This window comes from Pleurodeles waltl, chromosome 11 (genome assembly GCF_031143425.1).
Source record: "Pleurodeles waltl isolate 20211129_DDA chromosome 11, aPleWal1.hap1.20221129, whole genome shotgun sequence".
Classification (NCBI taxonomy): Eukaryota; Metazoa; Chordata; class Amphibia; order Caudata; family Salamandridae; genus Pleurodeles; species Pleurodeles waltl.
The window spans coordinates 630,743,541-630,756,864 of NC_090450.1; the positions used below are offsets into that span (position 1 = coordinate 630,743,541).

The following is a 13,324-nucleotide window of genomic DNA, read 5'->3' on the forward strand; positions in this document are numbered from 1 at the left end:
CCTCTCAACCTCGCCCCTCCCCTCGTGAATCCCTGGATTTCGTATTCCGCACATAAATTAGGAATTCCTCTTGCCCTACACCCTCAGCACCCCTGCGGTACTATATCAGGGGGAAGAAGTAGGTTTAATGTAGCGCTTCCGGGAATCATTTCCGCTTCTTTAACACATGGGACGGTCAGAACCCTGTGGCGTATGCGAAATACCTCTATTGTATCCTTGCACCATTTCGCAATGACTTCCAGGAAGGGGAGGGCGGGTGGTCTGGGATCTGCCGCAGGCAACGTCTGTGCAATTATTGGAGCCTGAACAACATAAGGGATGGCCAGGACGGGTCGAGGGAGCCGGATTTGTTCCTGGTTGCTGGGTCCCCGTCCTCCTCAAACTTGCTGCATTGATGTGCACCGGGCATCAGGCAGGCATTGCAGCAGCGTCACGCCTCACCTTCTCCGATGACGTCTGTAGGACAGGAGTGGAGTTTTGGAGGGCAATTAAATAAGGCGCGGCTGGGAGACTTGTTTATAATATTAATCATAATATTAAGGACAAGTGTCCCCTCAGCTGAGCTCCTTCCTGCTTCCCTTTTATTACCGACTGATCTGTCCTCTCCCAGGCTGCGTCCTGCTTTGCAGGGGCTGCCAGACTGAGAGGGGGGAGGGGAAGGCGAGGCACTTCACTGGCAGCTCATTCAGCCACGTGGGCTCCTCATCCGGCAAAGGGGATGGGAAAAAATCCCCTCCTTCAGCAGATCAATTAAGGAAGCAGAGAGCTGCTTCTTGCCTTGTATGCGAATATGCTGGGAGTATAAAAAGGCAGAGCAGAGGCAGAGGGAGCGCTGTGAGAGCCACGCACCACACACACATACACACATATCCCAAAGTCTTCCAAGATGAGCTATACACTGGAATCACTGGGCAACCCCTCCTATAGGAGGATTGCGGAGACTCGGACCGGCTACAGCAGGACAAGTGCCTCGCCGTCCAGTGGCTTCAGGTCGCAGTCCTGGTCCCGGGGCAGCCCCAGCACCATCTCCGCCTCCTACAAGAGGAGCAACTTGGCCGCGCCAAGGGCGTACAGCTCCACTGTCCTCAGCTCGTCAGACAGCCTGGACTTTAGCCAGTCTTCGCTGCACAATGGTGACTCCAAGTTCTTGTCTCGGTCCAATGAGAAGGAGCAGCTTCAGGGGCTGAATGACCGCTTTGCCGGCTACATTGAGAAGGTCCACTACTTGGAGCAGCAGAACAAGGAAGTTGAGGCTGAAATCCAGGCCCTGCGGCAGAAGCAGACGAGCCACTCTCAGCTGGGCGATGTCTATGATCAGGAGATACGGGAGCTGCGTGCCCTGCTGGAGCAAGTCAACCATGAGAAGGCTCAGATTCAGCTGGACACAGATCACATTGAGGAGGACATCCAGCGGTTGAAGGACCGCTATGAGGATGAAGCACGGCTGAGGGACGACACAGAAGCCACCATCCGAGCCATGAAAAAGGACATTGAAGAGGCCTCCATGATCAAAGTGGAGCTAGACAAGAAGTTGCAATCCCTCCAGGATGAGGTGGTCTTCTTCCGAAACAATCACGAGGAGGAAGTGAATGAGCTTCTCGCCCAGATACAGGCATCCCAGATCACAGTTGAGAGGAAAGACTACCAGAAGACGGATATCACCTCCGCCCTGAAGGAGATACGCTCCCAGCTGGAGTGCCACACCGACAAAAACATGCAGCAGGCAGAGGACTGGTTCAAGTGCCGCTATACCAAACTCACAGAGGCAGCTGAGCAGAACAAGGAGGCCATCAAGTCTGCCAAGGATGAAATCTCTGAGTATCGGCGTCAGCTGCAGTCCAAGAGTATAGAGCTGGAGTCAGTGAGGGGCACAAAGGAGTCCCTAGAAAGGCAGCTGAATGATATTGAGGAGCGCCACAACATGGACCTCGGTTCCTACCAGGTAAGCTTTCATTAAAGCTTCATAGGTTTGCAGATTATCATCAAACCATATATGATCTTCATCACATGTGAACACTCTAGGGACTTCAACAACAGCCCATGAGTGTACCATCTCCCTTTGTACCTCAATCCCACCCTATGTGCTTGTCATCCCAGGAAATTCAGCCTCGATGCACATAACATAGTAATGATACCATATCTCTGAAACTGACCCTATGTGTTCATGGTCTGCATCATCATAAAGCCATTCCATGAATACTTTGCCATTACCTTTATGGCAACTTACTCCTGTGTGTCTATAGTCATGTCATGTATCTCAACCTGTCTGGCAGAGGTATTGTGTAACATGTATCTCTTTCTAAGAATCTCAGGTGCGTGCATGTGAGTGTGTGTGACTGAATTGTGTCCACAGTCACCTCAACCCGAGCCCGTGTATATATTGTTTCTAAGGTATTACAAACCTTCCATTGTATATGGTGTCATGCCACGTGCCAGTACCACCCCCCCCCCCCTATGCATTATGTCACCCCATGAATGTATCTCTTGATAGGGAAGGAAGAGACAGGGGAGAGAGAGTACATATAGCTTATGCCTTTGTGAAGGGTTTGTTTGTTTTATAGCTGGTTTAAATACTAAGTCGTCACTAACACATAACTCACTGAAAAGCCCCCTCGTCAAATGTCGTTTTCTGAAATGCACTGTATTTATAGATGTCGTGTGTACATAGATTGAGAAGAAACGAGTTAAAAAGCAAGTTTGGGCTATGTATTGCAAAAGGGCGTGTCTCAAATATTATATGATGCGTTAACGTAAACCATGGGCTGGGGTTCTCGTCACTAAAAAAAACATGTTAATTGGCATGTGCTTCAGTATTCAAAGATGTAAAAATCGCGTTTATTTAGTTTATATGCTCTCCTCGATGTTTTCACAACAGGAGTCCGAAGAAAAGTGAAATAATGAGATTTGCCAACGATCACACTGTGCGATCAAGTGCAGACGCCAGGATTGCAACTCATTTTTGAAGTTCAGTAGAGGCTTGATTGAACATTAGACCACACCCACTCTGCATGGCAGATTATAAACTGCATTTCTGAATCTTGTCTATCGATAATATACTATGACACTTTAGGGTTGCTTCAGATGGTGGAACTGTATGCCTCTTTTTTATTGTGGCTGTTCATTGCTGTACAGTGCAAGAGAAGGCTGGATCCTCTACGCCAATGCAAAAAGGAGCGAGCCCCTGCTGTAGAAAGTTCTCTCACCGCGTGGGATGGTTCTGCTGCAGAGGCGGGACTGGTGCAGTGCAGGGAGGGGATGTGGTCTATTGGCTAAAGTGCCAAGTTTAGAAGCAGGCGATCAGAATTTCAATCCCGGCTTCCCCACTTTACCAACATTATGTGATCTTGGGCATATCCTACTGTCTTCTGCTCCCTCACTTCACCAATCCGCCAAAAATTAGTAGAGCTTGGAAAAGCAGGCAACACAGGCAGTATGTGTTACATTTTGAAAAAAAAAAAAATATGCGGCATCACTTGGAGCCTGGAGTTGTCTAAGTGCAACTCAGCTCATGGTGTACTACATGAGTCCCCTACCCCTCTCACTTTTTACTCACTGTATGGTATTGCAGGCATTGTCATTTTACTTTGTGCTATGTGGCACATTTATAAAGACATAATCCAAGGGCATCATAACGTATACTAATAATGTGAGGCTATGTATATAGTCCATATAATGTTCCAATAGCACCCTATATATTTTTTGTGAATGTCATTTTATTTCGACCAGGAACACAGTATTTTTTAAAATATAACTTTTATTCAGCATCTTTCCTTGGCATTTTGAACATTTCATCGCATGAAGCATTTAGCAATGTCTCCTTACCCTGGAAGTGTCTGACTGGTGCAAGGGCACCACCCTTGCATGATGTCCACACCCCCTTCCTGGTCTGCCCTTCTCAAAACATGGGAGCAAACTAAACAAGAGATTTCTGAACAGTATAAGACTTTCTTTTGGAATCTGCAAACTGACTATAAACCTCATATTTTATTTTATTTTCTGAAATTGTTTTTGTATTCACTGAAGACCTCTTTTTATTTCTTAATCTTTATTCGGGGAACGTCACCTAGTGTTGAAGTTACAAAAGGCTTTCTAAAAATATGTATTTTTTTAAGTTGACGGATCTAGGGTTTGAGATTTATAGCACATAGACATAATTTCGAGGGGGAAAAGATCATTCTGAACAGTTACAGGGTATAGGCTATAAGGAAATGTGACTACTGGACTCCATTAACATTGAAATTGGAAGATAAGGGCATAGGACCCACCGGTAGGGGATTTATTTGGCAATACTTCCTTCCAGCCATGAGTCCATCAGTTAATGGATCTATTGTGGCATGGGACAAAATGAGCACATCAGTTATCCGAGTGTGTGTAAACCTTACCACTGCACTCTCTGTGGAACTCTCTGCACATATATCTATCTGCAGTGAGGCCATGTTAGCACCTGAGCTGGAAATAAGGCAGATAAAGGGCTGTCTGCCTAAATGGCTGTTTGGTACAGTGCTAGGAAGTCATATAACAATTTTAGAAATGGCCAGTCAGGTCTTTGTGCTATCTACTTACAGAGTTACATGAGCATTTGGCTAACTGATCTTTGCACTATATGACTGTGGAGCTATAAGGGCATTGGTTTATATAGTCATGGATTTAATGGGCAATGGGCTTACTTGACAAACGTATATCTGGGCACTTGTCTATCTGACATTGATCAATTTGGGACCAGCAAAATCTTCGTGTATGGGTGTGTATAGGATTTACTGTGGACAGGGCTGTCTATGCAACTCTCCAACTATGTGATTGAGTGAACATTGCGCTTTTTAGGAGCTTGGTCCTCTGGAAATCCTGATTTATGAACATATAGTTCTGTTGGTGTGGATCTCTATAACCCGGGTTTTCAGGATATATGAATATCTGAGCATATATTTATCTGCCCTTGATACTATGCATCGTGTCATTTTATAGACATTAAGTCTCATTGATTCCATGTATCTCTTTTAGGAAACTATCCAGCAGCTGGACAATGAGTTGCGGGGCACGAAGTGGGAGATGGCGCGTCACCTGCGAGAATACCAGGACCTCCTGAATGTCAAGATGGCCCTCGACATCGAGATTGCTGCATACAGGTAGGGTGGCTACACGTCTTGAATATTGATAGCACTGCAGAGCAGCGTAAGGGAAACCCTAGATAGCAGAGCATGGGCGTGATTCTGCAGTGTCATGCTGCAAGCTGCCAGCATCACACAGATGGCATGGCACAGTATGTCCCGCGCTCACGTTGCTTCTACAGCAGTCATCAAAGCGGGTTCTTGGTTTCTAGCTCCGAACACCAAGAAAATAAAATCCCATTTTATTCGTTATAGCTGAGCAGTGCTTTCTTTGTAAACGAGTGAGTGCCAGGGCTCAGAGCTCCGCTCAGAAGCCAGCGGCTTGTGCTATTACATGTTGGTGCGCTGAATACCAAGACTGCATAGTCTGGAACCCACTTCATGCCTCATTAATCACTACTGGACACTCCCTGCCCATTTATCACACCTTTGCAATGCAGGTTCCAGCTTTGTTCCTTTGTGATGGTTTTCTGCCTTTCTCTTTTTTCCCTTTTGTGCTATTCTTTCTCGTGTTCGTGGGAAACTTGTGATGAGGAAAACTAAGTGCCTGTCTCCAAAAATTAGTGCCTGTAGCCCTCATTAGCAACCACACTTCTCAAATTAAGGACTGTAGCTGGGATACTTACAACACCAACATTCTTTGTAAATGCTGCAGATTACCAGGCTACTCAGTCAAGAGAATCAGGTGGTGCCTATAGAGAGACGGGGGTGAATGGTGTACCTCCCAATCTGTCCTTAGATCCAACCAAAATCTTTTAACACTGAATAAGCATGAAATAGTCTCAACTTTAGGAGACGTGAGAAGGCTGCTTATTGTGAATACTCAGCAGATACAGAATCTGCTACAAAGATCTGCATCCTCTCAGGTTTAAGGCCTGGAAAAGCTGACTCAGCATTTTACCTTCTGAGGGATGATAAAGTGACTCCCACTGAATAAGGCTATACAAGTCTTGTCATTTAAAAGGCAACAGATTTAAGTCTCTGCTGTGAGATATTTGATTAGTAAAGGTTATAGGGGAAACCAGTATAAGTTCTCTAACAGATAGTGCTGCGCGTTATGCACTAGTTGAGAGATCTGAATGTAGAACGCAGATAGGGATGTGATTCCCAGTAGTCCTCACATCGCCGTTTGAAATGCCAAGGTTGATAAAATAAGGGCAAATTGGGTTGATGGAATTGCACTCAGGGTTAGGGTTCCAAGAAACTGTTCACTTTGACCATGTGCAATAAAATTCAAGGAGATTCCTTTCTAAATAAATCAGGCTTCCATTGTGTTGAATCTACAAAAGGTTAAGAAATTGTATTTTAGCTGCAGCTGTTAAAACTCTCACCAGCAAGGCAGAGGAATGAGAGTGTATGGAGGTAAATCGCTCTCACACCCACCTGAACTGGGGCGATGCTAAAGGGGAAGACTGCGAGAAGCCTATGGAGTGGTTGTGGCTTAATGCTTAATAGCTTTGAGTTCAGCACCTTCTGATAGATGCACCGTGCTTGACATTTCAGCGCATAATTCTAAAACACCCAATAAATTATTTAGTAAACTGATACTTAGAGTTGCAGGATTACCTAATTCTGATATTTCTTTAAATAGAAATGACATTTCTTTAGAGAAGAGGGAGAAGCACAGAGATGCATGCAGCCTGCTTGTCACATAATTGCAGTGCTTAATTTGTAAATAAAAATGTGCCAGTGCCGAAAGCTCTCCTCTGAAACATGCAGCTGCTGCAATTAAATGTGTGAGCACGGAATACTGAGGCAGCGTAAACCTAAAGATATCTTAAGCCTCTTCAATCCCTTTACAGCCACTCCCTGTCCCTTCAGCTCACTCTTGCAGCTTTCTCCCTTTCTGAGGCTTGTCTTTCTTTCCTCCATCTCTCCTTATGTGTCTTTTGCTCGCAATAATTGCCTGATGCAGAAAAATAAGTGCTGGTGCCAGTGCCCCGCACCGGAAACCAACGGCTCAAATTAAGCACTGCATAACGGAGTGGTGGCACAACTGATTCAGCCATTCATCATTCAGAAGCTACTGCTACTAAGTCATACTATTCTCGGAAGATATTCTACACAGAGAAAATTAATGTATTTTCTAGCACAAGGCATAATTTTTAGGGATAGCATCCTTGGAAGAGTTATTTGTCATTGTCTCAATCAATAACGTTGCATTGGTAGCTGCAGCCGTATTTATTTTGCTGCTGCATGGGCGGTCCTCGCTTTCTTCCAGACCGGTAGCCATTCACCAAAGCAGTGAAGCCTCTCTTGGAGATGTAATATAAAAGGGATGTGGGCCTCACTGCTTCTAACATTTCTGCTTATTTTATGAATTGAATGGCAATAACTTCGGACTTCAAAAGAAAAATACCCTGCTTTGGTGACCAGTAGAAGCATCATGTCAATGAACAGATCAGAATTTTGTGATTTGACATTGTACAGATTATCACCAGTGGATGAAATAGTTTAGTGGACTGAGTCCCTGTTGCAGAGCGCTGGATGAATAGGACACAGGTTCGAACAGGATAGACTTTTCAGTACGTTGTGGTCTTAGAAACATCATATAATAAGTTTAATACTTTTAACAAACATCACTTACATTTTTTGTGTGTGCTATGTTTATAAATAAATTAATGCAATAGGCTAAATCACGGGAATTTCATATAGCTTTCAATGGTCAGCAGACAACCTAGTGTGTGTTTGGTCTAGCATGGCACTTGTGTGTTACAGATATTAATTTGATGTTCATCACAGTCCCCTGAACAGATAAAAAACTACCTTGTGGACTCTTGGGGCCATATTTACAAGTGGCTTGTGCCACTGATGCAACACTATTTTTAATGTACTGATGGCGCAGGCCATCGGCCCATATCTACAAGGCCACACAAAGCCACTTTGTGTGGCTTTTCATGGCCTTGTCTTTATGGAGTGCGCTGCGTTGCCTTACTCTGCATCAAAGAGGCGTTCCATGGCTGTTGCTGTGGGTGTTCCCACTCAACATCCATGGATGTTGATGCATTCCCAGATTTTCAAAGATTTTTAAAACTGGGAATGCCTCAAAAGCCGGTGCCTCCTTAAGGGAGATGTAAGGGAGGCAGAATGAGGAAAAATACCTTTATTTCTCCTTGTTTTCAGCACACATAGAAATAGGAAACTGCGTCTCATGATTGTTTTTGTGAAGTAATATGGCCCTACCTGCAAAAAAATAATCATCTCCGCAACGCATACACCCTTGCACCATGGTGGGTACCTGTGCTGGCCCGTGGCATTTCATGGCAGTTCATTATGTGCCAGCACAGGGGAAAAGGACAGGAATACACCATATCTTATAGATACAGTGAATTCCTGTCTTTTTCTTTTCATGCAGGGCCGCACAGCAAGAAGGCTTGTGGTGCTGCCCTGTGTCAAAAGATTGTAAATGCGCCCTTAAATATTAATATTGACTATTTATAACATACAAACAACATACTTAATTGTCTATTGATAACTGGTTGTCCTAAAGCCTAACTCATCGGTACTCTATCTGATGGCCTTGGAAGAACGTGATGGCAAGCCTTCATAGTCAAAATTCAAATAAGGAATGCGAGAAGTTGCAAAGGGTTTTCTCTGCAGACCTCATGTAACTTCTTTGCAAAAATCTGTAAACATCAAAACGAACTCAAAGTGCTGAAGTTTTAAAAAATGAGGAAAATCATTCAGGTCTTGCTAGAAACATCCTGAGCAGAACCCTCTTTTTGTGAGTGATTTTAATGCAAAAAAATATTTTGGGGACATTTTTTCTTTACATTGTTTTTGTGGGCATGTTTGCCTTGCGAGCTTTGTGTATATTTAATACTTTAGACACCACTAATTTAAAAGTGTGACTCATAAGCCACATACACAGTTGTTGTCAGCAAGTGATCATTGCTGATCTAAAACCAGTGCCATACTTATCAAGCAGTTATAGTGTCCCTAATGAACGCTGCATTTTGCATCTAGTTACCTGATCTTTACAATTTACGCATTTACCTTTCTATAAAATGAACTGGATTTTTGAGAAAAGATGCAAATATGAAAGAATTTTGCTGGAAAGAAAAAAAACTGGATTTAGTGCAAGCATTTCGTGCAAAAATTAGAACATTTCGCAGGAGTTGTATTTGAAGAAAATGTGACGTTCCACAACTTTCTTAATTTTGCCAAATGACACCAGCAAAATTACGGTTTTGCACATCCCTAAATTAGATTAATCTTTAATTATGTATATTATAGTTCCATTTTCAGACAGGAGTGCCTGCATGTAAGTGAATTCATTCACATACAGTCAATATATAGCATGTAGGGCCTCATTATGACGCTGAAGGCGCTGCAGGCAAAAGACCAGCAGTAATGAAGGTCTTTTGCCCACCATATCAGGAGTGTTCCGCTGGGCCAGTGGGCGAAAACAGCATGTTCGCCCACTGGCGTAGCGGAACACTCACCACAACATTGATGCCGGCTCGTAATTGAGGCGGCAGCAATGTTGGGGTGTGTCAGGTGTGACAGCACCCGTTGCGCATTTCACTGCCCGTATTTCAGGCATCGACATGCGCAATGGGGTGGTGCATGGGGGCCCCCCAACACCACCATTCCGCCACCGCCATGGAAAGGCTGGCAGACGGGGAATCGTAATCGCAATTCTAGTGCTGCCATGGCGAATTGCAACCGCTGGGACCGCCAGGCTGCAGGCTGGCTGCAACCTGGCAATGTAGGCAGTTTGACTGTGGTGGCTCTGCCACGATCATAAAGGGGCAGTCGGACCGCCCTGCCTGTGGCGGTCCGACCACCATCGAAAGGCTGGACCACCAGCAACGTAATGAGGCCCATAGTGTATATAGAGCACTTCAATTTGTTGCAGTAGCATCATGTCGGCAATGTAATGCAGTGATGTATTCTAGATCCCACATGTTGATGATTTGTATCCTGCTGCTTGAATAATTGACAGATATGTTACATTTATTAATGAAAACATTGTTAGTAGAGCACCACAGAAATATATGGTAACTGTGCACAGTGAAAGCAATACTTACATTTTCATTTTGCATTTATGCCCACTGAGGTATTCGAATGCTGTAACTGTTCATAGTTTCATTCACTCAGTTGCACTCGTTTTATGGACTTCTAACTGATAAAAATTCTATTTTTCCCTGTGGAAATCTGAAGTTGTAGCAAGAAGGAAATAAATAAATGTGTGCAGTGGGTACTCTTACACACTGTTAATTTTATCAATCTCACTTATTTTCCTTTGCTCACAGGAAAAGTTGTGTAATTACTGTCATAGAACAATTTTGAAAGAAACCTTCATTAACTTTAAAATCTTCAATTTACTTTTCTTAATTTTGTTTTGAATCTGTAGGAAATTGCTGGAAGGTGAGGAGACCAGATTCAGTGCCTTTTCTGGAAGCATTGTAGCCCCTTCTTTTCCGCCCAGGCAAACTCCCGTGAAGATTACACCCAGCAAAGTACAGAAATCCAAGGCTGAGCCTCCAAAGTTAAAAGTTCATCACAAGTTTGTGGAGGAAATCATTGAAGAGACAAAGGTGGATAATGAGAGATGTGAAATGGATGCTGCCCTTGCTGCATTGGCAGAGGAATATGCTGCCAATGCTGCAGAAAAAGAGGCGGCCCCAGAAGAGCAGGAGGAACAAGAGGAGGCCATTGAGGAGGAAGTTGTTTCTGCTGTAAGAGCAACAGTTGCATCTGCAGCTCCTGAGGTAGAAGAGGAGCGAGAAGAGGAGGGAGAGGAAAAGGCGGAAGAGGAGGAGGCAGAAGAGGCAGGAGAAGGAGAAGCTGAAGGATCTGAAAAAGAGGAAGCAGAGGAAATTTCAGAAAAGGAGGAGGGTGAGGAGGCTGAAGAGGAGGAAGGTGGAGAAGAGGCAACAGAAGAAGGTGAGGCCGAAGCTGATGAAGAGAAAGAAGAAACAGAGACAGCAGAAGAAAAGGAGTCAGAGGTCAAAAGTGAAGAAGAAGGAGAAGCTGAGGCTGATGTTGAGGAAACTATTGTGGAGGAGACAATTGTGAGTGTAAAGGCATTGTCACAGGCATCAGCACCAGATGTAGAGGCAGAAGAAGGTAATGAAAATGAAGAAGAGAAAGCGGAAGGTGATGAGGAAGAAGCTGGAGGAGAAGAGGAAGAAGCAGAGGAAGCCGAGGAGCAGCAAGAAGCCTCAGAAGAACAGGAGGAAGCTACAGAAGAGCAGGAAACAGCCACAGAGGAGCAAGAAGAAGAAGCAGAAGAACAAGAAGAATCAACAGAGGACAAGGCAGAATCTACAGAAGATCAAGAAGAGGCCACTGAAGAAAAAGAAGAAGCTACGGAAGAGCAAGAAGAAGTTGTAAAGGAACAGGAAGAAACAACAGAGGAGCAGGAAGAAACAGCAGAAGAGCAGGAAGAAGCAGCTGAAGAGCAGGAAGAAGCCACTGAGGAACAGGAAGAATCCACAGAAGGCCAGGGGGAAGATGCTGAAGAACAGGAAGAGGTTGCTAGTGAAGAAGAGCAGGATACATCTGATAAAGACAAAGCTGCCTCTCCAGACAAAGACGAAGATAGTATAGAAGAGGCCATCACTGTTTCTAAAGCAGTTAAGGTTGGTTCCTCAAATGAAGAAGCCAAAAAGTCAGAAGATGAAGAGGAGGCAGATGAGGAAGAAGAGGGTGACAAAACTTCAAAAGAGACAGAAAAGGAAGACACAGCAGTGAATGGTGATGTCCAAGACAAAGAGAGTGAGGAGGAAGAGGAAAATGTGAAAGAAAAGGAAGTGAGTGAGGAAGACAAAGGAGTTGTCACCAATGGCTTAGATGAAAGCCCCTCAGAAGACAAGGATAGCAATGAAAAGAGCAAGGAGACAGTTGTGATCACTAAAAAGGTGGAGAAAATAACAGATGAAGATGGTGATGGAACCACCAAATACATCACTGAATCCGTGACAGTCACGCAGAAAGTGGAGGAGCACGATGAAACAATTCAGGAACGACTAGTGTCCACCAAAAAGATTGAGAAAGTGACCTCCAGCTCACGGGTAGTAGTGAAAGAGGTCAATGAAGGTGATTGAACATTAGGGTTAAATTAGATGGAAACATTAGAGTAAAGCCATATGACAGCTCCAAAATGCATGTGAATAAAAGGCTTCCGTGGAAAGGGTTCTCTCATGGGTGGGCTCTAAGACACTGTATTTTACTTTCTGTGCAATATGGGGGATAAACATGCATGCAAGTTCAGGATGTGCTCCCTCCACGAATCTTAGGGAATCTAAAATAAAAGAATCCCAAACAATGCATGAGCTGTATTTACTGTACAAAGAAAGATTTGAATTTCCCTAAGCTCTTGGAGGGACCCTTCTGAGGAACGTCTTAAGATGTAATTATGCAAAGAACAAACTGAGCCAAAAATAAAAAAAAACGAAGAAATGTCGAAACAAGAAGTTTCCCAGCCTTAAAAGAAAGCTATTTATGACTTATGTTTACCTCACTGGTGCGATTACAAAAGGACATTTGTTTGTGGGAAGCCCCTGTCGACATGCACAGTACCCAACATTCTATTGATCCATGTTAACGTCACAGCACTCCTTGCTCAATAAAAGTCATATTGGAAAACACTTGCATTCGTGTGTGACTGATTAGATGTACCTTTCAACAAAGCAATCCTTATTAGCATCCTGTATGGAATGCTGACATTGGCTGAGCCAATAGGAATGCTTACAATGCTGGTCCTTAATACTGTTGCTTGCCTGCATGCTAGAATGTTCAGTGGTGGGGTCTTGAATCAGACAGAGGAAGTGGACATGTTTATATGTATTTTCCATTAGCACATGAGTGTGGAGTAACTGGTGCTTAAAGCCTTACAGTACGCATTCTTCCAGGCATTAACAGTTGTTAAATGCCCACCCATCCTTCACTTGTCTCTGACTTCAGCTCTCCGTATAACTGTGAAGTTGTCCGTTAATTTCTTGCTGCACAGGGTGTCAACCACTGCTACTTCCTAAACAAATGTGAATAACGTTTAATTAGAACAATGGAAATGTGTGCCCCATTGAAGACAACGGGCTGATAAAGGGTAAATGAAAGCTGGTATAGGCCTTTCATCAATCCCGTCTTTTTCTTACTCTTTGTTCCTTTTTAAGTGAGACCGTTCCGCCTTCAAAGGGTGAACTGTTCTATTTGGATTACAGGACCTTCTGCTGAGAGCTAGACTAGCTGAAAACCCTCTGGCATATAGA

General features: G+C 44.0%; 1 protein-coding gene across 1 annotated transcript; it reads left to right on the forward strand.

The window, feature by feature from the left end:
• The first annotated feature begins 207 nt into the window (after positions 1 to 207).
• NEFM (neurofilament medium chain) lies at positions 208 to 12,703 on the forward strand. Its single transcript, XM_069214138.1, has 3 exons — positions 208 to 1,942; positions 4,999 to 5,123; positions 10,465 to 12,703. Exons 1-3 carry the CDS (start codon positions 887 to 889, stop codon positions 12,158 to 12,160), a joined length of 2,877 nt encoding a protein of 958 aa, XP_069070239.1. The 5' UTR covers positions 208 to 886; the 3' UTR covers positions 12,161 to 12,703.
• The last annotated feature ends 621 nt before the right edge of the window (positions 12,704 to 13,324 follow it).

Excerpts from the sequence above, each read along its gene's own strand:
- NEFM (XM_069214138.1), top strand. The coding sequence starts at position 887 with ATGAGCTATACACTGGAATCACTGGGCAACCCCTCCTATAGGAGGATT. Across the intron at positions 1,943-4,998 it reads TGGACCTCGGTTCCTACCAG|GAAACTATCCAGCAGCTGGA; the intron begins GTAAGCTTTCAT and ends TATCTCTTTTAG. Across the intron at positions 5,124-10,464 it reads ATCGAGATTGCTGCATACAG|GAAATTGCTGGAAGGTGAGG; the intron begins GTAGGGTGGCTA and ends TTGAATCTGTAG.